The following is a 22497-nucleotide window of genomic DNA, read 5'->3' as shown; positions in this document are numbered from 1 at the left end:
CTGATTTTGTTCCTGTTGTCGTCATCCGAGCTGACTGTGCTGGAGGTCTGACCATGGGCCTCCCTCAGACACCCTGAAGCAGAGCTGTGTTGTGCTGACCCAGCAGCTATAACAATCGCTTGGAATCGCAGACTTGAGGACAGTCATTTCTCCCTGAACCCCTCGTCCTCTCTCCCATACCCCCTTTCATCCATTTTCTCAATTTTTCATTTTAATTGCAGAGTGGACAGTTCATTATCAGCATGTCAGTGACCCATTGGTCTCTGAAGGTTGCACTGTTATGCTCCAGGAAACACAGAAATAAAGGAACGGCTTCAGCACTCAGTGGATTAGCAAAGAAGTTGGTAGGGAAGAAAGAGGATGGAGCGCTTGAAGATTTCTATATATCGCAACAAAACAAAATATGAACTCTAATCCATAATCATGTTTAGATACAATGTCAGTGAGGGAGATTGTTCTTAAGAAAACTAACATTTGAAACATTTAAACTCTCCAATGTCTTCTTACCATTGTAGTTTCTGTGATGGACCCAAAGCTGTTGATGAAAATATTACAGGTGACATTCACAGCTGGGCCTAGGGAAAGAAAAACAGACTGAATTCACACATCTTTCCCTTTAGAGGGGATTTATGAGATTGCACCACACACAAACAAACAAAAATACCGATTATATTGTAATGCACATCTCATGTGGCTCTTTATGATTTTGTTCATCCACTTTCAGTCATGCAACCTGCATCTATAAAAATTGTTCTGTGCAACCCTGACTTTATAAATTATGTTTAGATGACACTACTTTGTAACAGCAAATACATTTAGTAAAACAACTTTAAAAAAAGACACGATGTTTCATTTGTTTTTCCCTACAGTATCCTAAAAGTAGCTTCTGCACTTAACAGTTAACTCAAAACCATAATCAGTTCTTAACTTTAAACAAACTGTGTGGAAACCAGTGTGTCGGCAACAAAAACAGTCGGGCCTCCCGAGACGGACGCGGTGGTAGAGATGTGAGGGAAAGACGCTGCGTCAGCTAAAAGGGACAGGTGCAGTCTGGTGTTCTCAACGCAGCGCGATGTTAGTTTTTGTTGTTGGGCTCATTGATTTTGCCAGCTGTGACACAACTCAAGGAGGCAATGAAGGTACTTCAAAACCATAAGTGCCTGGTGGCTTTGCATGAAAAATCCTACTCCCTCTGATTCACAACTTAAAATCTAACCACGCAGACATAATCATAGAATCAGTATGATTTGCACTTAACCAGAATATCCTTATCTGCATTATTTATCACACAGTATTGTCCATTAATCCGCTTAGAAATCACAGAAAATAAGATGCTCCTTATAAGCAGAACTTGAGTCGAGATTTTAAAGTGCAACTGAAATCCTATGTATTCATTCATTGTATACGTCAAGAATAATGTAAACTTTACATTGTTAATGTAATTTATATTGTGGACTTTAATGGGCTGCAGCTGAGTACCCAATTAGCTATCGAGCCTGAAAAACGGACTTTGCACAATGCACAACTATAAGAAGGACTCCCTCACTATGACTCATGCAAGATGAAACAAATATAAACCACTTCCTGTACTGGATAAAAAACATTACCAGTAAACGTACTGCAGGCAGCATTTTCATTTTCTTCAAAACATAACTGTGGAGACAGGGTTGCTGTGTACTCGTGCAGCAGGGTAAAATGTGATATCTCATACTTAAGTCACCATCAATACAACACAATAACTAGCCTACACCACAAAGGTTTACTTAGACTTTAGACTGAACGAACTATGTGAAACCAAACCGGGTGGAAAGGGAGACGAGCTGATGTGATATTTATGTACTGGGAAGCTGGAAACGCATGCAACACATACATGACAATGGTCATTTGTTTAGCTTTCACAACACAGACGAAATGGTCTGTGTTTTTCGAGTGCGTCCTACTGAAGTTACCCTTGAAGTTGGGTCTGATGCGGGCATCGTATCCTGATGTTCTCCCCATGAGCTGGTCCAGGAAGTCAGACGGCGACAGCTGTCCTGCCTTGTTGGGGGGCTTTATCTCCTCCTTACAGGAGCTCAGTCTAACATTAGAGAGGGAGAGAGAGGTGGGAACCAACACAAAGAGAAAGAAAAGAGACATTTCAGAAACTGCAGAGGAAGGCGTGTCTGATTGTAGGAGAGGCGGCAGTGAGGGTGGTGCTAAGAAAAATGGGAACAGTCACTAACTTAGTAATCAGCAAAAAAACACCCACCAGTAGATGAGGAAATTAGTGTGAAAAATGACAGTGAATGTCTTGTCTCAGTTGGCAGCTAAAACGCCTCTCTTTCGCATCGTGTGTAAGACATATTGTAGTTGTTAGGCCCTTAACCACAGAGACGCAAAACAGAAGGAGAGGTACACTTGTCCCTCTCCTGCGCTTCCCACAGCTCGAGGCTTCGCAGGAGTACGGCTTGACAGATTGATGGCTCAATTGTAATGCTGTGAATGTCACACCGGGGAGAGGAAGGAGTTGGTACAAGCTCCAGTGAGGCTCTGGCAGTCACTGACGGGAATAACCAACAGGGCAGAGTCAAAGTAAGGAGAGGAAGAACAACCCCAAAAAAAGGACACTAGGAAGCATGTAAGGAAACAAGGAAAACGCTGTTTGATGTTCACAATGGATTTGATTTCTCACTGGCCCCTGTTGGAGCACAGCTGATTGCACCCCATGCCTTTGATACAATTGTTAACAGTTCACAATCTGTCATGATCTGAAACTCCCGAGTACAGATGGCTGGTTCAATCCCCTCCGAGGCACAGCTTTGCTGATGCCTTGTGTTCTTGTGTACGTGTGTATGTGTGTGTACGTGTTTGTGCGTGTGTGTAGCCACTGATCTACCAATCCTATGGCCTCTTAGTTGTATTTGGAGCCACATGTAGTGCATCGTCAGGAGCTGCAGGATCAAGGATTTTGTGGAGGATATTTTTGGGACGTCAAAGGTAAAGATGAGCTGATTGAGACTTTAATCGTAGAGGCAACAATTAGGATTTTTTATTTTTTAATTTAGCTGCAGTAATGATGATGAAGATATAAAACTGTGGAGATATTTTGAAGCATTCACAATGTTTGTAAAGCTGTGGTTAAATATAAGTGGGTTTTCTCCACAAAATGTCAAGTAGCAAAAAGATATACTTTTAGAAAGATGATTAATGAAAATGATTAACGCTTGAAGTGTCCTTGATCCATGTTGTTAATGCTTGGCAGTCTGAGATGGAAACCAGCATGCTGTCAATTCCTCACTGGTCGACATTGACATTGTCTGTCCTTCGATATCTGAATTTGAGTGAACGCAGTCATCTGTGTAAATCAATCGAGACATAACTAAGAGTAAGTGGTGCATTGGCATAATTACCCTGCCATACAATCTAAAGAGGCTAAACCTCTGCCAGACAGATAGTTCAACATCTTGTAAGCCTGCTGGTTGCATCAAAACCATGTCTAATTTCGAAAAAATGGCCCAATGTCATTTATTTTTTATCACAACACTTAGTAGTGCCTGCTGAATGCATAATTATGATGATTACAAAAAAGATTCATATGATAGCTTTCTGATTTGCCAGCGCTATTAGTTTGGTCAGATGGTTTCCACAAAGAAATTGATCGTGATTAGAAGAACACAATTGTTTTACTTCCAAACACCCACTTGGTGATCACCTGGTCAGGTACATGTAAACATACAGTATGTTGCTTTCTGGTGTGCACGGTATCTCTCATCAACTATTTGGCATGTTGCCATACACACAGTTTTGGTGTGATTTGATTGCATATGTTATAACAAAACAAGTTTGTTCTGCTTTGGCAAAAATGTGTCAGAGCGGAGAAAAAAAAAAAGTATTTCAACTCCTAAAGCTATAAGACTTTCAATTTTTTTATTATCGGCATGTTTCTTTCACATCTACCGTAGTGCGAGAACATTAATATGTTAACATACAAACTGTTCATTTAGTAATTTACCACAGTTCAGTGCTAATCATCCAATAGGTTTCAATAGTAATGCTAAAACAAAACAAGCACTAGCACCTTTTTGTGGATTCTCCCAGAGGAGCTGCTGTGCACGTATGTCTTCCTTACATTATAAAGCTCAACTCTCACTGGTCCCCTGACTCCAGTCCACTTCTTCTGGCTAAAGTCCACTCTGTAGTGCTGCTGAATTTACACTATGTTGGTATCCTTTCATCCCCCTCTCTCTCACACACACACACATGCACGCACACAGTTACAAACTCACACGAGTACACAGGGAGATCGATTGATGGTCAGACTCTTGCGCGAACAGAAAGCCATAACGAACTGTCCGTCTTGGGTTGTGCTTGTTTTACAGATCAGCACAAAACAATAAAACATCTTGTTTGGTCTCGAGTGTGATATCCTCTGACAGGTCACAAGCTTTCAGAGACAAATGATTGAGAGAATAAACTCTGTTGTTGTCAAGATATATCGAGAGAAGAAGAAAAGGTTTCTAAGGCAACTGCAGATCATGTGAATGCGTTTTGACTCCGCCGGCTGATGATTTCTGCTTGACAGTCAAAGAAGTCAGTTTTACCAAGACGCACGTCTAGGGCATGAGACGAGGTTCATTTCTATACTGTATATTCATGAATGAGCACTTGAAGTCCAAACTGTTAATCAACACAAACACTTCCTCAGCTAATTTCAGTGAAGTGCAGACTGGATCTGGGCGCTGTCTTTGTGAGTCATTTCTGCTTGTTGGAGCTAATAAACAACCGTATGAAATTCCTCAGCTGTTATTTCTGTTACTGCTACCGATCAAACCCAATAGTCCACATAAAGCAGTATGCGTCAAAACAGTAGGCCTCAATGATCAGATCCAATGTATTTACTTTTATTATAATGCTGTCAGTAAGTTCATCTTCCTAATGATACAATGTTCCCTACACATGCAGCATGTTGTGGTTCTTCTTTGATTAATGATGAAAAAGCTTTTCTTTTTAAATTGTATATTTGGGAGCACAAGGACTCGTTGATCAAATTTAGGAGCGATTGGCATTACTGACCTCCACATCGTGTGGTGTGAATTCCAGAGGTTTCAGAAGTGCCGTACATGCAGCATTTGTATGATGTTAATTTTAAGATGGAAATGCATTAGTGCTATTTTTGGCTGTGAACTCGTTGTGGTGATGTCTACAGCTGAACTTCTCACCCTGAGCTGTGGGAAAAGCTGTGACTTCTGCTTTCCCTCCAGACCTCCTGATTAGCCCTCATGCATTTCTAATTGGACTCAAGCATTTCCTCCCTATTGTTTCATCCATGCTTTAACATTATTTAGCAGAGAGGGGAAAGGAAGAAAGATTTGATCTCCTGTTTGACAATTTGCATCCAGAGTGATGCCTCTTGACAGGTTTGGAGAGCAGTGCGTGAGGTGAAAAAACAAACCTGGATGCCCTACAAAAACTCATGTCTTTACTGCTAAGCAATATACTTTATATCTTGTGCAATTTTCTGGGTGTTAGTTGTTTGGAGATTAATGTACTTCACAACGGTCACTCCTAAAATTATATCAGCAGTTCCTGACTATACAACCACAAGTCTGCAAGTGGCTCCTAAGAACCCTTCAAAGCAAAATGATGTGGTTCTTTGTCTGAGTGATTCAATTATTTAAAAGCTCTTCGGTGACATTTAATGAGTCTGACCTTTTTGCCTCCCCCTACGTTCCTTTCATATGAGCATCCGTACCAGACTGATGGCGAGAATACAGAACAACCCTTTCTTTCCTTTCTCTATAGAGCAAGTTTGGGCTGTCACTCTTGTTACTCAGTGACTTAATTTGGCTCTGACAGCAAAGCTGAATCAAAGCAAAAACACAATTGTGTGTGTGTGTGTGTGTGTGTATACTTTCAAGTATAAACACAGAGGTGGTTCTGTAGGATTCAAACGGCTGCTCAGAAATAATTTAGTCTTCTTTGAACTTTCTATACGTCAGCAAGGACTACTGTACATATTTAGTTGTCTCTGAGGAGAAGCTTAAATATACATAGCAAACAAACACATGTTTTATTCTTAGCATCCTTTGGAGCTACATACCTGCAAAGTAATCACATTAAAGATTCAGTTCTTCTATTCTGGATGGAGTTTGTATCTCAGTTGTTGGTCATCCCGTGCTCAGTCGACAGCTATGAGGGGGAAACACTGTTATGACAAACCTGTCAGGACTGTGCTGTCAGCAGATCAACCATGGGAAGCAACTGTATGAGCAACTCATCTGAAGAGCTACTCTGCATTTGATTAGCAGCGTTTCACCCCACCTGGCTCCAGGCAAACATTTTAGTCAGCCATTCATTCTAATCAATCTATGTTTACACATGACCAATGGTTCAGGAAAACAGCGTGCAGTAATTTCCTGCAGACATGGATGCATGGCCATGGATGACTTGTTTTCCTATTTTTCATCACAGAAATTTGCTACTTCAGCATCAGAGTTTTCCCCTCAATATCATGGGCCTCTTTATGAGGTGTTAATCCAAATTCATTAAGTAAAGAGAGAGGTGTATGTGGAATCGTCCTACATGGATTTAATTCTCACAGATACTGGTCTGTTGCAGCTTGTTTTGAGTTGCATGTTAAGTTAGTGTGATATCACAAAGCTGCAAAGCGGGTAAATGGATCTTACGAGCCAATTTTAGCCACTGATTATTCACAAGCTTCAAATAAGAAATAAAAAGTACAAAATCCTGTAAGTGATATCTATCATTGAAATTCAGGGACCAGGCAGCTCAGGCAGGAAATGAGAGGCAGCTGGTAGCCGTTTCCAGTGTACTGCATCATTTAGTTACGAGAAAATATATAACCACACGTAGCAAAAGAAAAGAAGCTGGAGCTGTCATTCTTTGTACAGTACATACGGCTCAAATGTATAAGGACATAAATGGACCGGGGTGGGAGGGGTTGGGAGGCGAGGTCAGCAGGAGACCAACATTTCTTTACATCTGCAAAATTCCCTTCCGCCTTTTTTTCCTTCTTACAACATAAAGCCCAAGTGTGTAAATATGGACAGACATACATGTTAAATGCTTGCCTCTTTTATATGTAGGTTAGTGTAGATGCAGTCCGCAAGACTGGTTAACTGGTTTCCACTTGAAACAACAAGAAGTAGTTTTGTCTGTATGTTATTGTTTTACTTCATAGAGCCTCGGATTTCATCGGAAGAAACCGATGAAAATTATTTCTAATTAGATGGGATGGGATTCTGCACATGGAGTGCGAATATCTTCGTTTAATTGCTTTTTCATTAAGAAGCTGGTGATCACAAAAAGCACATCATATCACAGTGTGGCTGTTCCCTAGTTTCCTACAACGAAGCACCGAGGGATATCGGGCCCATTAGACATCCATGCATGAACATACTAACTTTTTAGGGCCATTAGCATAATGGGGAAACGGAGCAAAACTGCTCTCGCCGCCTGTTGAAACTCATTGCTGTAATTTCCTACTTGTCCAATTGCCCTTGACATTTACTTGAGCCTAACATATTGCTATCATAGAAGGGCTCTCACTTTGAGGTTGAACGCAGACCTTTTGGACAATCAACACCGCTTTCTACCACCAAATCATACAGATTGACTCGTGCCGTTGACGGGGCTTTTATTAAAGTACATTCAAACATAGAATGCTTGCCGGTAATCCATTGACTTGTCATTTTTTCTTTTAAATGACCTGTGAAGCCCTCGTCTTCACGATTCTGTATTTGATGGCCGGTGGCTACTGTCCCCTTTTTGATCAATAGGCTCATCGGGGAAAGGGATTTGGAACACACTGCAATTAAACCTTGCACATTTATCTTCAATGACATGATGACTGCCAGTCCTGCACAGCGACACCCCAAGGTTTGGAAATATAGATACAGACAGAGCGTCAGACAGTAAAAAGCTTTTACTGAGCCTTATTTACCATTAACGAGTGTTGGTGGAGACATGGATCCCAACTTGAGACTTTGTCAAGATGAAAGATATAATTAAACAACCCAATATAGATGCAGTCAGAATGTTAAACTTAGTGACAAAATACAGTGTACAATATACTGCATTACATTACACATGCTGTATGCCGAGGTGCAATGATGTGCACATTAAGTATTCAGTACAGGGGTCTCCTTTGCAAGGCAGATTACTGGAAATTGTTCCATGGTTTTACGATGTCATGGGAGAAGCCTACAGGGCATACATGCATATTCAATCTACAGTAGATAAAATATAAGATGGTGGATTTGAAAATTACTACTGAATTTTTCAAACTTAATTCTTTTTAATATGATCTGCCTCCGAAGAGCAATATCTGTCATTATGCAGGAGGACGCTGACGAGCAGAAAAACTGATACTGATAACAATAAAATGACAACGAGCTCCGTTCTCTTTTGCTGCTCTTGTTGAAGGATGAGGCTGCAGCCAGTACTTGTGATTTACGTCATTGTTTTTTTTAACCTTGCATGACAGCTGGATTCTGGGAGATTCACGCGAGGATCACATCTCACACAAAAATATCCATCTTGTCAGGCTTCAAGTGATGTGTATGTGTGCGGTAAGCTGGAGCTCAGACTAATTAGCTACCTGTGAGGAGCTACTGGCAGCTACAGGTGCGGCTTAGGTGGGCGAGACAATCCAGAGAGGCAACTGAAGAGGTTGGCCTATAGAAGCTGCAATAGCATCATTCATATCAGAACTGAGGAGAATTTCATCACTGAAAGAAAAGCAAAGAACAACGCTGAAGGCTTTTCTCCCCGGAAAATACATTTTCTCCAGGGAGACAGTTTGATTGACAGTTGGTTCATCCAATCACCTGCCACGTATAACTTTTTTTAAAGGGCATGGCCTTTTCAACCATTTGCTGGGTCAGGATAGGGTTTTTAGCCAATGTTACTCATTCATAAATGAATAATAAGAGATACAATTTCCAGCTGCAGGTACAGTGTGCTTGCAAGTATTCGTGGTACCAGGGCGGTGTCTGTGAAATTGATTCAAAATAAATTAAAACACCCATGTTCATAGTAATGAGGGAAGATGTCAGCCAGATCGGCGGTGTGGCTCATTAATGTGTTTTTCATAGTTTGTGGACAACAATGGAGGTCTATGACACAGAGGAATAATAATAATAATTTATTTCAAGCCAAATCAGTTTATATGTGGTTCAAAGGGTTAGACAGCTGACAGAACAGAGAACAAAGATAGTTGGTGGATTAATGATACTTCAAATAGTGGCAGAAGACTCACACTCCCATTAGATATTGTGGTGTTTACAGGGCTTGCTTTTAATACCACCCCCATCTTTGAACTATTTCTCTTCTCCTCTTTGTTATCTTTGATCTTTTTGTAGTGAAGCCTAATTAGTTCAACCATGAGCCAAGGCTAATGGACGAACCTCCATTGTGTTAAGGTATATTGAGCTTTCTCAACGCAAACCCCAGGGTTTAATGATTCAGATTAATCCATGCTAACGCTGACTAAATCGCAACTATGTTCCATTACTCATGCGTTTTAATTTGTAATGCAATCTTTAATCTTGCGGGAGTGAGGCTTGACATCTCCAGAGTACCCAGCAGAAATTATGTTTCTCGGCGAGAGCCACTGAAGGCCTCAATGAGCTTCAAGCTTGATGACAGATTTATTCTCATGATGGCCTGTTTCTACTACACTGAGCTAGCACCCTGGGGGTTTTCCCATGCAACCTTAACTAATATCCTGCACTGTTCACACAGTCCAGTGTAGTGCCCTAAAATTTGTCTTTGTATGAAGTATAATGCATTCATCTTCGTGATTTAATTTTTCTATCTGCAGCGTTTTGGAGCAGTGTGATTAAACTGAAGAAAACTGTAAAAAAAAAAAAGAAGAAAGAAAAAAAAGGTTTCTCCAACTCCTAATTGCTGTATCTGCTTTCAAAATGTAACAACAAAATGAATTGTTAAGCCCCCGCACATTATAGCAAATATTACTTTTCATGCTCATCTATTTAGTTTGGAAATATGAGGATCTGAATTTCAATTTCTATTAGACGCGTGCAGAGACACCAGATCCACGAGAGCTGACTGTATGCGGTATGCTTACTTTAGATACTCAGATTGAAGTAATGTAATGGTGTCCTTTAGCCTCTATTTTGTTATGATATTGTCACTGCCACTGCTGGGTGGTTTTGTGCTTTCACGCCTTTTTAGGTTTATTGCGCCTCAATACATTACTTCTTTGGAAGCTTGGCATCCTCAATCAGAGGATCAGCGGTTCGATGCCAGGCACCGCTAGCCCATTTCAATGTGTCCTTGGGCAAGACATTTAACCCCAAATTGCCCCCGTAGCTGTGCTTCTGGTGTGTGAAGGTTTGTTTGTTATGGGCAGGTGGCACCTTGCATGGTAGCTCCTCCCATCAGTGTGTGAATGGGTGAATGATGTCATGTAGTGTTAAAGCGCCGGACATAAACACAGTCTCCAGGTTGAATCTGACATTTTAAAACCTTACCTTCTCCCTTTGCTGACTGACTTGTTAAACTGTACTTTATCACACTTATTGGCTCACATTCTCGTAGAGTTCATACACATTGATATCGATAGGGTTTTGAACTAATCATTGGGCATTATGTTTTGCTGGTTGGACTACAAACAGTCTGCTTGGTCGGCTGCATACTAGCCTTGGATAAAACCCCTTTTTAGTAAGTAAGGTCAAATCCATATATTCTTATCTTAAACCTAAAATCTTCAGTGACATTTGAATCGATGTGGACGAAGCCCCGTTTCCAACTGTCCATTAGCATTAATCTTTAAAGGAGAAATGTGCATTTAACTGCATGAAGTGTTCAGCATTTACCTCCTGTTAGCTCTTCCCAAAGCTGAATCAAACAAACACATGGTTTCCACGAGTCGCAGTTTAAATGGCAATCTCTGTCATAAACCAAAGGAGCTGACCTTTCCCCTTAAGGGAGAGGAATATAGCATAGAGCGTCCTCAGACCTACCCATCTTCCCGATGTCTCTCCAAGCCTCTCTGTATGCAGGCCACCATTTCCACGTCAAAGATCTGATATCAGCATGAATGGCCTCCTGTCACTCTCTGTGAAACATAGCTAGCAGGATTTCTGATAGGGAGAAGGGACTATACTGGCTACAAAAGATTGCTTTGATGCGTCTGCTTCGGGGCTTGAGATGGTCTGCAGCTTTATCCTCATACAGTAGTCAGCTTCTCACCATAAGCTTCAGGTTTGTTTTATCATGTTGCCGTGCACTATAAAACAGTACAATAACTGTCCACGTTGTTCTCTTGGATCACACACAAAGTACAGAACATCTGGGTTCATGCAAATAGAACCAAGCTTATTAATATATATTTTTCATCATCTGCATGTTGAACCCTTTTCTTGGGCTATCATATCTGATGCATGCCAATTGACGCTGCCTTTATGAATCGTGCCATAAGCTGAATGCTTGTGTTCACATGCAGGGGGTGTAAACACCATGATCAAAGCAGGATGTCTGTTTCTCTCATCTTCTTACCCTACCGTAGACCAGGTAATGAAATGCAGGGGATTGAGAAGAAAGTTTGGATTCGTAGATGCAACCAAACTTGGATGGTAATTGCTTGACATAATGAGGCACTGGGCTCCGTTGTGTGAGTGTTTGTAGTGGATAAAAAAAGAGAGAATGTGCAACTCCATATGTTGGATCTCTGCGTCCCCTGACACCTGTCTGTCTTCAGTTTAAAAGGCCACTGGGAAATTTCTCAAGCTCGATTCTTACAGAGGTAGTCAACAATCTGTGTACAGTGAACATGTAATTAAGCCGTCGACTTATGTGATGATTAATGTCTCCCATTTGCTAAATGCACCTATATGAATATGGATAGAGGTCTCAGCTCTCATCAATCGTGGTATAAATCACATCTTTTGATAGCATATGTTTGTTTACCTGTTACCCGCAAGCAATTTCCAGCTGCCGTAATCTTTTTGTTCTATTAGCCATTTGCTAGCTGCTATGAGCGGTTTATGCAACCGTGTTATCCCTTTTTGTTTATATATATATATATATATATATATATATATATATATATATATGTATATGGCAGTAGCCCTTGGTTAGTCTTCCACAGTTTTGACTTTCCTCTGGCTACTCCATTACAGTAATTAACTCCTAGCAGTGACTGCTTTTGGAGGAAATAGGATTTGGTGGCTTTCTCATTTTTCCCCAGGGACCGTGGCACCAAAGCAGTTACCGCATTAAGAGAGAGCAATGAGAAAGCCAAGGGCCACTGGGTGAGTCAGCGTGAGCTCGGCCCCTTGTCATGGTCCACCTGTGCCTTAAACCACGTAATAAAAGCTACTGGGGTTTTGCTATCAATCTGTATAGTGAAGTGATGTTTCCGCTCAGGGCACATACAGCAAATTGTCATACAGAGAAAGGTTTGCACTAAAACACACATTACACACGCACACCAAGACAGCCACTGCACTCTACATGACCCATATTTTTGGACATGACAGCAAGGAGGAAGGAAGTCGCAGGCATTGCCGCCGGCCTGTTTCGCTTGATCAAGCTGCTGGCTGAACCAACAGCGTCATGACAAAGCCACCATGGAGCTGCGTCTACCAGGGATTTTCTGAATCATACCCATAGGGGAGGCAGACTAACAATGCTTTGTCAAATGCTCGCTTCTCAATTCATGCTGTTAATGTAGAACGTCACCGTGTCTAAAGGTAGAGGATGTTTTTTTTTTTACCTTTGATGAGAACTTTGACTTCACATTTTGGGCTTTTGGGTTATTATTTTTGGTACATTTTTGGCCCCAAATGGATGTTTTATGAAATATTCAGTAAGAATGGTCTGTACTGTTGTAGGTTAGCATATTACCCATGTGTATATCACTTTATCTTTATTTATCATGCAGTGATTTCCATTTCCTCCTGTGAGAATGTCACACTTTTTAAAAAATAATTATTGTGACAAAAAAAAGCATTAATTGTTAACTTTTAGCTCTTATAACAATAACAAATATCTTTTTGGCTAAATCATTAACCGATTTATGAAAAGGTTAAACCAAGCCTGTTAACCTCAAAGCAGCTCTCTAGCACCTACATATTAAAAGTAAAACAGAAGTTATTTGCAATTCAAGGCACAATGAATACATTAATTAGGGTTTCCTGACATTTTTACCTCAATTAATTTGTGTTAAATTGATCAAGTCGATACTTGACCTTGTAAAACTAGTCTCATCTCAAGGTCCATGGAGAAGCTATTTTCAGATTGGTTTACAAATGTACAACTTTGAACAAACTTTTGCAGAATCATACAAACATTTACAAATCTGAGCGTGCATTCAGGGTTTAAGATACACTTTCACATCTCCACATACATTTCGAATGATATTGCTCCAATAATAACCCTGTACTTCATTGTACAAGAGATTAATTATAGAAGTGAAAAGAAAATCCTCCCAGGTTTTGTGTTGGTGGAATTTTCCCGACAAACATTACAAATATAAAACATACATTTTACTTTTTTTTTTTACACACAAACAACATAAAGGGGTGTCATCATCAGATTTATCGAGTGTACCACCCATTTATTGAAAAACAAACATCTCCCATCCAAGAGAACCACCGGAGCTGACTCTCTTTCAGGAAACACTGTGGGCGTCGTGTGGTAACACAGACAAATGAAGAGAGTCTCAGTGGTCAAGCACCAAAGTGAGAGAAAGAATACATTCAGGACTCGCATAGTGTCTGTTCAACATGATAAAAAGATGCGTCTCCAGCCTTGTTTTGGATGGCTAGGAAGCTCTGTGTCCAGTGTGGCCTGAGATAACATGGAAACAAAGTAAGGCCATGCATGTCAAATAGTGTGTGCGTCACCAGCCCAAAAAAACACGATAAAATCACGTCTTTTGAACATCAAGGCAGGCATCCAAGTTGTGTCCTCCAAAGAGCCTCATAAAATGTGGGAACATATTCTCCTAGACTGTTACGTCTACCATTTTTACTCAATGTCAATGTGACTTCAAAAGGTGGCGTCATTGAAGGAAACGTAATATGCCCATTTACACGTTCATACTTGTATTTTTGGTTTCTATTAGACCAAATTGATATGCGTTCAATGCTTTTACATTAACACCTCACTACTTACAGTTTAAGACATTAAAGACATTGAATCATTACCGTGAAGTGATTATTTCAGCCGTTTGATCGAACAAGGGCAGTGATTGTATTTTTGTTGCCTTTGTTGTTGTGTATAACAATTATGTTCTGCAATTTTGATATTGGTGAAGTGTGACTGATTTTGTACAGATTGTTATCGCCTCATCCAACTATTTTGGAGTTGTGTATCAACTACAGTGAAGTGAAAAACTTCAGAAGTGTATCGGTGAAGACTTATTTTTGCATCCTCACTTGATCATACAACTTTGCTACTTTAGTTTCAATAGTTTGGAAATATTTGAATGAACTTTGGTCAAATCAAAATCAATCTTTTCATTTTGAAAATGGTGAAAATGTTAAACATTGTACTGCCAAAAAAACACCAATATTACATTTACCATTGCAAAATCAAGAGTATGTATGTTAATAAAATATTAAACAGTATGAACAGTCTAGATTGACACATATACTCGATGTATCATACAGCATTAATAATTAATCATACAATTAATCAGACAAGCCTTTACAATTACTTCTTAGAGTTCTGCAATTAAATATAAATATCACTCCTAAATATGAAACGTGACTGTTAATTAATACAATGAGTGAATTAGATGATAATCAGCCTGGCCCTGCTAACATTATTTGAACAACTAACATAAATCTGTCCTTTCTGTAGAAGACAAATGCCTAGCAGGCCATTGATTGAATCAAGGAAAGGTGGAAGAGTTAATGAAATGCTCAAGATAAGATCGAATAGAGAGGAATATGGCTCAGACTACTTTCAGTCTAAAACATGTTGTGCAAAACCTGCTATACTCGTAATATATTTAGTACTCCATTTCCATCCACTAAGTTAAATGAGGTGCAAAACAAGGATGTACGGTTTCGTTCACAACTGGTTACTAATCTACAGACACAGCAGCAAGAACTCAAATATGTTGTATTATTATGACATACTACTGTTGCTAGTCCCAAATAACTCTCAAACTTCTTGTAAGCCAATCGGTGCATCAATTAATCCGCTGACTAGGTTGACAACGTTGAATTAACAGAACTAAAAAGAGAGATTAAATGGTCTTTGTCCAAAATAAGGCTTACTTATCGCTTTCTCAGTTCCAGGAATTAACAAAGACAATGATTAGCAGACAGTAAAGCGTGAGACTGAGGAACTACAATGTGAAATATTTTACTCCTGATGGTTTATTCTACAGCAATGTCGTTATGATGATAAAACATCCTTGGTAGAGTTATAGTTCATCCTTTCAAAATGATCTCTATGAAGTTGTGTACCACTGCAACTCACATAATATTGGGCTTTGCAACAACAACTTTTAAAACTCAAAACTGTTGTGTTCTCAAAAGAAAGACTCGGTTTGGCTTCTGTCGTTGTTTTTTTTTTGACTTGAGCACACTATGATATCATCAATACAGGCCTTCACCTGTCAAGGACATCTAGTCATCTCACTAATGTGGGGGAGAAACGTCTGCCAGTGATCCAGAGGTCAGAGCACAGGGGATTTGTGGAAGTACATGATCTGTGGTACCCTTGAAGCAGCTTTGCACGGTGTTTAAAAAAACAGTCACCTGCAGAAAAACAGCCCACTTATATCACAACGTGTCAGATAATGGACACCTCCAACCATCAATACAGAGCTATATCTGTGGAAACTGATTATTGGAGACCCTATCGGATATCTTGCTGTTACAGCAGAAAGAGCTCGATGTCAATAAAGTAAACATGCAATGAATGGTTTGCTCTGCTCGTACACAAAACAACCACTAACATATTGTACTGACGTTGAAACTGTGGGTTATGCGATTAGCTTCTTCCTGTACGAGTGACCTAACATCAGAAACTAATTACTTCAGTGTGTAGATCGTTATGCAGACTCCTGCATTGCATCCCAACATGGACCACTCTCATTTCATGCTTCTGGAGAGGAGAGACCCCCCTGCCATTGTGTTATCTTACGAGCACAGCTGTAATCCTCCTCAACAACCCTCTCGACCCCCTTTACGCCGACAAATTATGCTTCACTGGTCATGTGTGACCTCGGAAGGAGTGAAATGGAGGAAGAGAGACGATTTGTTTGTTGTTTTGGCTTTTATTTTCACTACAGCTCGGCCTGTTGCCTCATGTGAGTGACCTGGGTGTTACTGTGTGCCTTCTCCAAGAGGATCACAGTCTGTGTAGGTTTGACTCAATGAGATGTAGAATACAGTCATAGGAAAATCTCTTCAGTGGCGATAATAAGTGCATTATTGCAAAAAACATCAATTGCATGAGGAAACAATTTCCAATTGGAGGGAGACTGAATTTCCCCCCAAATTTTAGGAACAAAGAAGAAAGGAATCACAATATCGCTCAGCCAATACGATGATCTATACGAAATTAAAGTGAAAACGTGTTCTGGATTCAGGTGTTTATTAATTTAGCGGCTCATACATAAGACATGATAGGTTTTATGAGGACGCCTGAAAAAACTAATCTAAAAAAGACTATTATAAACTAGAGGGTGGAGATTTGTTTCTGATGTGTTCTGATAGAAAACGTGTTCATAATCTATTGTTGTCAATATCAGCTGTGAAATCATAATTTTTCTGGTACCTAATATTCTCAGGCTTCGATTTATTTTCTTCATCACAGAGTCAAAGTATGAGACTCCAGTCAGAGACCCAAATATATTTTAAAAAAAAACAACTAATCAGAAATAAATCAACCCTGTATTGGTTGAAATGAAAAAATTATTTGACAAATTTAGAATTTAAAATTTTAAAATTTAAAGCCAACGGGTTTGGTTCAGGTGTGCATTTGACTTTAAGATCATGATTAGTAAGCTCTACTCCTGTTAGCTTTAGCCCGCAGTATATTTGGCTTATAAATAACAGTAATTACTGATGCAGTGCAGCGTGGTCATTCTTAAAGGTGCAGATAATGGTTTCCTTTTGATTCAATTACAAAGCAGAGCTTCAGCTTGACTCCACTGGCTACTGTTTCTTTATGTCCAGCCATATATTATGGTTGGACAAGAATGAAGTTTAATCAGCATTGACTGTATGGTCCAATATAATGACATGATGGAGGGTTTCATAATGTCCCGCCACTTCCTGTTTCTAATTGCAGAGAACACAATGACCTCCTGCAGTGAACCTCAGAGCCAAAGTGCTGCTCCAGTCAATAAGTAGACATTTTAATCTGAAGGAGAGTGGAAATGTTCACTTAATTGCATTAACCTTAACACTGTGTCTCATATTCTGTGACCTAGATACGTTGACTCGCACACCAGCGTGGTTTGAGTTGAACACAGAGAGAACAACTGTTTTTTTAACCACATTGAAGCCACCTACAGCCTGCACATCTCCAGGGCTCAGATATCTGCCTGGTATTCCTCTTCATTGTCAGTAGTGATAACAGTGTTAATATACAAGCTGTAGTATGGGACACAAACATATCTGTCCATGTCTATTCAGCTGAAAGCTTGTCTGCACACAACATGATTTGTTGTGTATTAACAAAGCCATGTGAAGAGCAGGAAGTTAAACTGACAGGTTTGAATGTTCACCATGATGATCACCAATGCAGTGATCACCAATCAGTAAAGTTACAGGTTATAGAATCATAGTAATGAGCTAAAAAGTTCCTAAGAGCTATGGGAAGCTGAAGAGTCAGAGGAAATGTATCCTCGATTACATAGTTAATTAATCCATTATTAATGACACTATTGATTAAAGTACCTCTGATTTTTGAAATACATGTGTAATGTCTCATTTCTTTAGTTTATCTTGGATTAAATCTAGCTCAACCCTTTTTTTTTTTTACCTCCTGCATGTGTGAAGGGAGTGATGTGTAGAAAGCACAACACCCCTCGGATTTTAACCTCTGTGTAAACAACTGGCCAAAGGGAATTTGTTTTTGAGGTTCCCTGCATGACCAGTGGAGAACGTTGCACTTTAATGCTCTTCCAGCTCACCATTAACTGGCTACATATCTGTGGGGATTAAAAGTTTACCCTGAGCTGATGCCCATCAGCTACACTTCATGATGCATTTATTATTCAGTGGCTTGTGGTATTGATTTCAGCTGGCAGCAGAGGGATATCACAAATATGTGGTTTAGAGCAGGCAAGAAATAGGCTTGGATGGACACCAATTCCTCTTCCATGATGAAAAATATATTTTTTGTAAGATATATATGACTCTGGGTCTTAAACTCGTGGTGTGACTCTTAATGAGAGAAAAGATGATTGGCATATCTCTGGGGATATTCACCCTAAAACCAATGATCCAGCATCTGTTTAGTATGTTTTAAGATGTATGTGAAGGAAGTTTTTATGCACATTATAAACAACAGAAACGGGGAAAGGTAATGTGCAGTTTGATTGAAATAACCCAAGGTGTCAGCGTAACACTGAAGGGTCTGGCTAACTGCTGAGACCATCAGTAGGCTGTCACCTCCACCGCTGTATCCAAACACCAATCTAATGTCCACTGAAGCAAAGAGCAGATCTGTGTCAGACACTGCTTTCTTGGCAGGGATTTTAGATTTGACTGTGTGGCCAAGTATCTGTGCTACCCAACACCCTTTCTTTAAAAATAAAACGTTGGTCATGAAATATAAAGAGCAGGGACGTTAAACTTTTGCTTGAAGCGAGTGTTTCAGTGACTTTTACGGATGAAACATAAGCCAGTTGGAGGATGAACAAATCCAAAATCCTCCAAATAATGACTTGTTTGAAGTATTGTTTTTGACACGCTACAATTACGTTTCCGACATATCATCAATGGAATTTAAAGCTTACCAGCACAATAATACAAACTCTTTGATTATATTTGAAAGAATTGTCTTTGTTTCCCTAGTCTTCATATTTCATTACTAAGTACAGCACTACGGTTCATGGTGGCGCTGGAAATGGAGCGCAAACCGTCTGTTCGACTCTTGTCTCCAGCTTGGCTCTCATTTTTTAGTCATTAACTCACATAAACATCCCATCTGTCCTTCTTTCACGCTTCCTTTTTGTCAGCACTCCTTGCTGCTCTACTCTTTGTATCCGCCAAGTGCGCAGGGATTTGTTTTTGGTGAAGGATAAGAGAGCCCTAAAAGTGTTTGTGATAGTCTAACTCAAGGTGACATCCCCAGTAACATTCAGCTGATACTTTATTAAAAAAAAGATTAATCCCTGCATGAGATGTCAAGCATGTCTGCACGTTTTACTTATTATTTTTTCAACGGATGTCCTTGACCAAATAAATTATTATTCGACTAACACTTGTCAACTAAACAACACCATTTTAAATATTGTATTTACCAGGCGCTTTCAGAAGTTTGGTGGAAATAATTTATTCAGCATGAAATAAAAACTGCCTCCTCGACTCAAGAAAACTTAGTCATCTAAGACCAAAAGGACCTTCTATTAAATTAATAGGTGGAAATTAAGTTTTTTCAACCAAATTTCTATATGCAAATATTTTTTGTCAAACCACGTTTTCACGTCTTTGTTGGTTGTGTTTGAATTGAAGACACACAATAATTCATTTCCTCTTGCCTCTACTGTTTACTAGCCTGCAGATATTACTTCACTTTTGCAAATACTTCCATACCAGATGGGAATACCATCAGAATTTAATTAAAAGCTATCACAGAAAGATGGTGTTCTTGTCCAAACACTGAGTGTTTGAAGTTTGGAAAGAAATAAACACAATTTAGCCAGTCCAGAGCGATTCCTGTGAGCATTATTTTTCTGCTGGTAACAGGTGTTTCTTAGAAGCTTCAAAGGAAAACACAAGTAATTTGAATGTGAGGTTTTAAAGCGCATCCAAATGTCCTTTTTCAGACATCATGACCAAAGCCCTGTACCACAAAGCAGGATTTGGGGTTGGTGAGGTAACTTCAGGGTTAACTCTGGGTTTTCACTTGCACAGCAGAGGCTCCCTTCTTTCTGAGATAGACGGCCATGACGACCTCATTGCCTCACCTGCTTCGTGTGCAGGTGAGGCAATGAGGTGGCTATCTTGCTGAAGCATTGTCTGATAAGGGATTTAGTGGTAATGACGGATTCTGCAGGTCTCAAACTTCAACTTACAGACGGTGGGATGGAGACTCCTCTAAGTTGTTGGCCAACCTTTTTTTTAGCAGTTCTTGCTTTTCCTTTATAGGTGATTCCATTAAAGTGGATAATAAGACACAGCTAATAAGAAGCAATAGCTTGCCTCAGTTTTGACTGCTTTGGTTCAGTATTACTACAAAGAACAGCACTTTGAAGTCAGTTTGCGCTTGGTCAAAACCCTAACTTTGTACACCAAAGTTGAACTTAACACAACACCTTTCAGTGGGTTTATTTTGCCCCTGCCGGTTAATCCACTAATTCAAAGTGATTTATTTAATTTATTTATTTGAATAAAAGGGTTATAATTGCCTCTCTGACCGTGCTTTAAGAAATGCCACCACGCTGAAACAACTGTTCATTACAAGAGCTTCAAGTTATTTTTGGTACTATACAAGTATCAGCTACATCCCCATATGAACTTCCTACGATGAGCCTGTGAGAAAAATATTCTGTATCACATTTACCTCACTAAACCTTCACCTCACTCACAGTTTGCCAATGAAAAAACAGATGACAGATGTCAGATGACAACAGGGCCTTGATCCATTTGCACAATTCGTGTGTCCGCTGCAGTGATCGTCACATACTGGTGAAGTCAGCGTGTGTGATCATTTCGGTAAACGAAAGTGTCTCGGTGTGCCGTTCTTAGGGCAGCAGTGTGGAGCAGAAACAAAATCAAACTGCTGTTTAGGACCCTACTGTGAACAAACGCAAGTAGCATGACTTGAGTTCTGCTTGTTAATGACGCTTCACACCAGATGGAGGAGGTTGCAAATCAGCGTTAACGATACAATTCATAAAATGTCTTTATAGTGCTTAAATGAGCACTAACGTCAACTGGTGCGGCTATGCACTGGAAAGGTCCAGTGCGTAAGATTTCAGGGGATCTTTTAGCAAAAAAGGAAAATGACATTTCTTACTTGGTGTGTAATCACCTAAAACTAAGAATCATTGTGTTTGCTGAGGATAAACTCTTTGTCTCTTCATCGTACGTTACCTTAACCCCAGAACACTAACGCCGGGTGATTTTCACCCAAGCGATTGTGGTTTTGTTATTTTCATATTGTTAATTTTGTCTGAGTTGCGTGAGTCTTTGTGTAGCTTCATGCTGCTCACTGACGTTCCTGAAGGTGGGCGTGTCTCTCTGCTCTCATCCCTGGTTCAGGCAGGATAGGTTTTAACATTGAGGGGAGACTTTTCCTTCACATGACAAGGTCCATATGTCCTAGGAACATGTGGACCCAAGAACAAGTTCATCGCTCCTTTTTTTATATTTTTAATTATGTTTTATTGACGATTCCCTTATTTTTCACCTGATTTTGAGCCTTTATTCAGGGTCTCCCCATGATACCTGTTTTTGGTTTCATGCGAAGTCCTGTAGAGTAAGATAAAGGAAGGGTAGCTCAACTTGCCTTGTATTGTTGTATTTGAATACATTTTGATGAGAAGTATATTCTATCAGGCACATTATATCAGGTGAAATATACCAGACATTAGTTATGGTGTGACAATGTTTAACGTTAGTGTTCTAGGGTTAGTTATTCAACACATTTGTGAAACGACTGCAACGTGAGTCGGAGAATGCAAAACTGTGATATCGGCAGTCACCGCCTGACTTCCATTCCTCCTAAAGGCCTCTGAGCTAGGCGAATGTTGTTAGCACGGTTTTGCCCTCTGCGGTTCACGTTATTGCAGTCATGGAAAAAATGGAGTGAGCGGAGAGGTGGATGAAGCCTGCAATGAAAGACAATCCTCCACACGGTCCCTTTTTAAACAAAAAACTGCCCTGTACTAAACAAAAGCTGGAAGATCAGATTTCTTATCTTGTTTTTTTTCATAATTTTATTATGTATTTCCGAATTTTTATATTAAAAATGTGTTTAAAAAAGGACAAAAAGCCTTTATCAGAGTAGAAAATCAAATGTTACCATGATTATCACATTGTGTAATAGTCAGTGTCGCCACCATTATCATGTTGCCCCCTGGAGTCTAATGTCACCAAAAACTGCATGTGAAGTATCAAGGTATTAGATCAATACTGATCCGATATACAGCCCCAAACTAATTCATCCTGGGAAACAAAGAGGATTGCAAACCAATGAAGACCAACCAGAAACATGCAGCCCGATATAACGAATGAAAATGCTACTAATCGGGAGCACAATTTCAAGTAACTGCAGGCAATATTTACCTGGGGAAAAGTGAGCAACATTTATTTTTTAACTGGTATGACA

The 22497-nt window shown here is 39.8% G+C and overlaps 1 protein-coding gene across 2 annotated transcripts in view; it reads right to left on the bottom strand.

The window, feature by feature from the left end:
• The window catches only part of glra4a (glycine receptor, alpha 4a), a 39015-nt gene that overhangs the window by 14647 nt on the left and 1871 nt on the right, over window positions 1–22497 (bottom strand). For both annotated transcript variants that reach the window (XM_068581547.1, XM_068581557.1), the window contains exons 2-3: window positions 1950–2077; window positions 508–575 (exon numbers count right to left, since the gene is read on the bottom strand). In XM_068581547.1, coding sequence (XP_068437648.1) covers window positions 508–575; window positions 1950–2077 — 196 coding nt within the window. The remainder of the gene's footprint in view (window positions 1–507; window positions 576–1949; window positions 2078–22497) is intronic.

This window comes from Clinocottus analis, unplaced genomic scaffold, assembly GCF_023055335.1.
Source record: "Clinocottus analis isolate CAN_PGR_092001 unplaced genomic scaffold, fCliAna1.0.p SCAF_10, whole genome shotgun sequence".
Lineage (NCBI taxonomy): Eukaryota > Metazoa > Chordata > Actinopteri > Perciformes > Cottidae > Clinocottus > Clinocottus analis.
The sequence above is the reverse complement of the archived record's forward strand: the minus strand, read 5'-3'. Positions and strand labels throughout refer to the sequence as shown.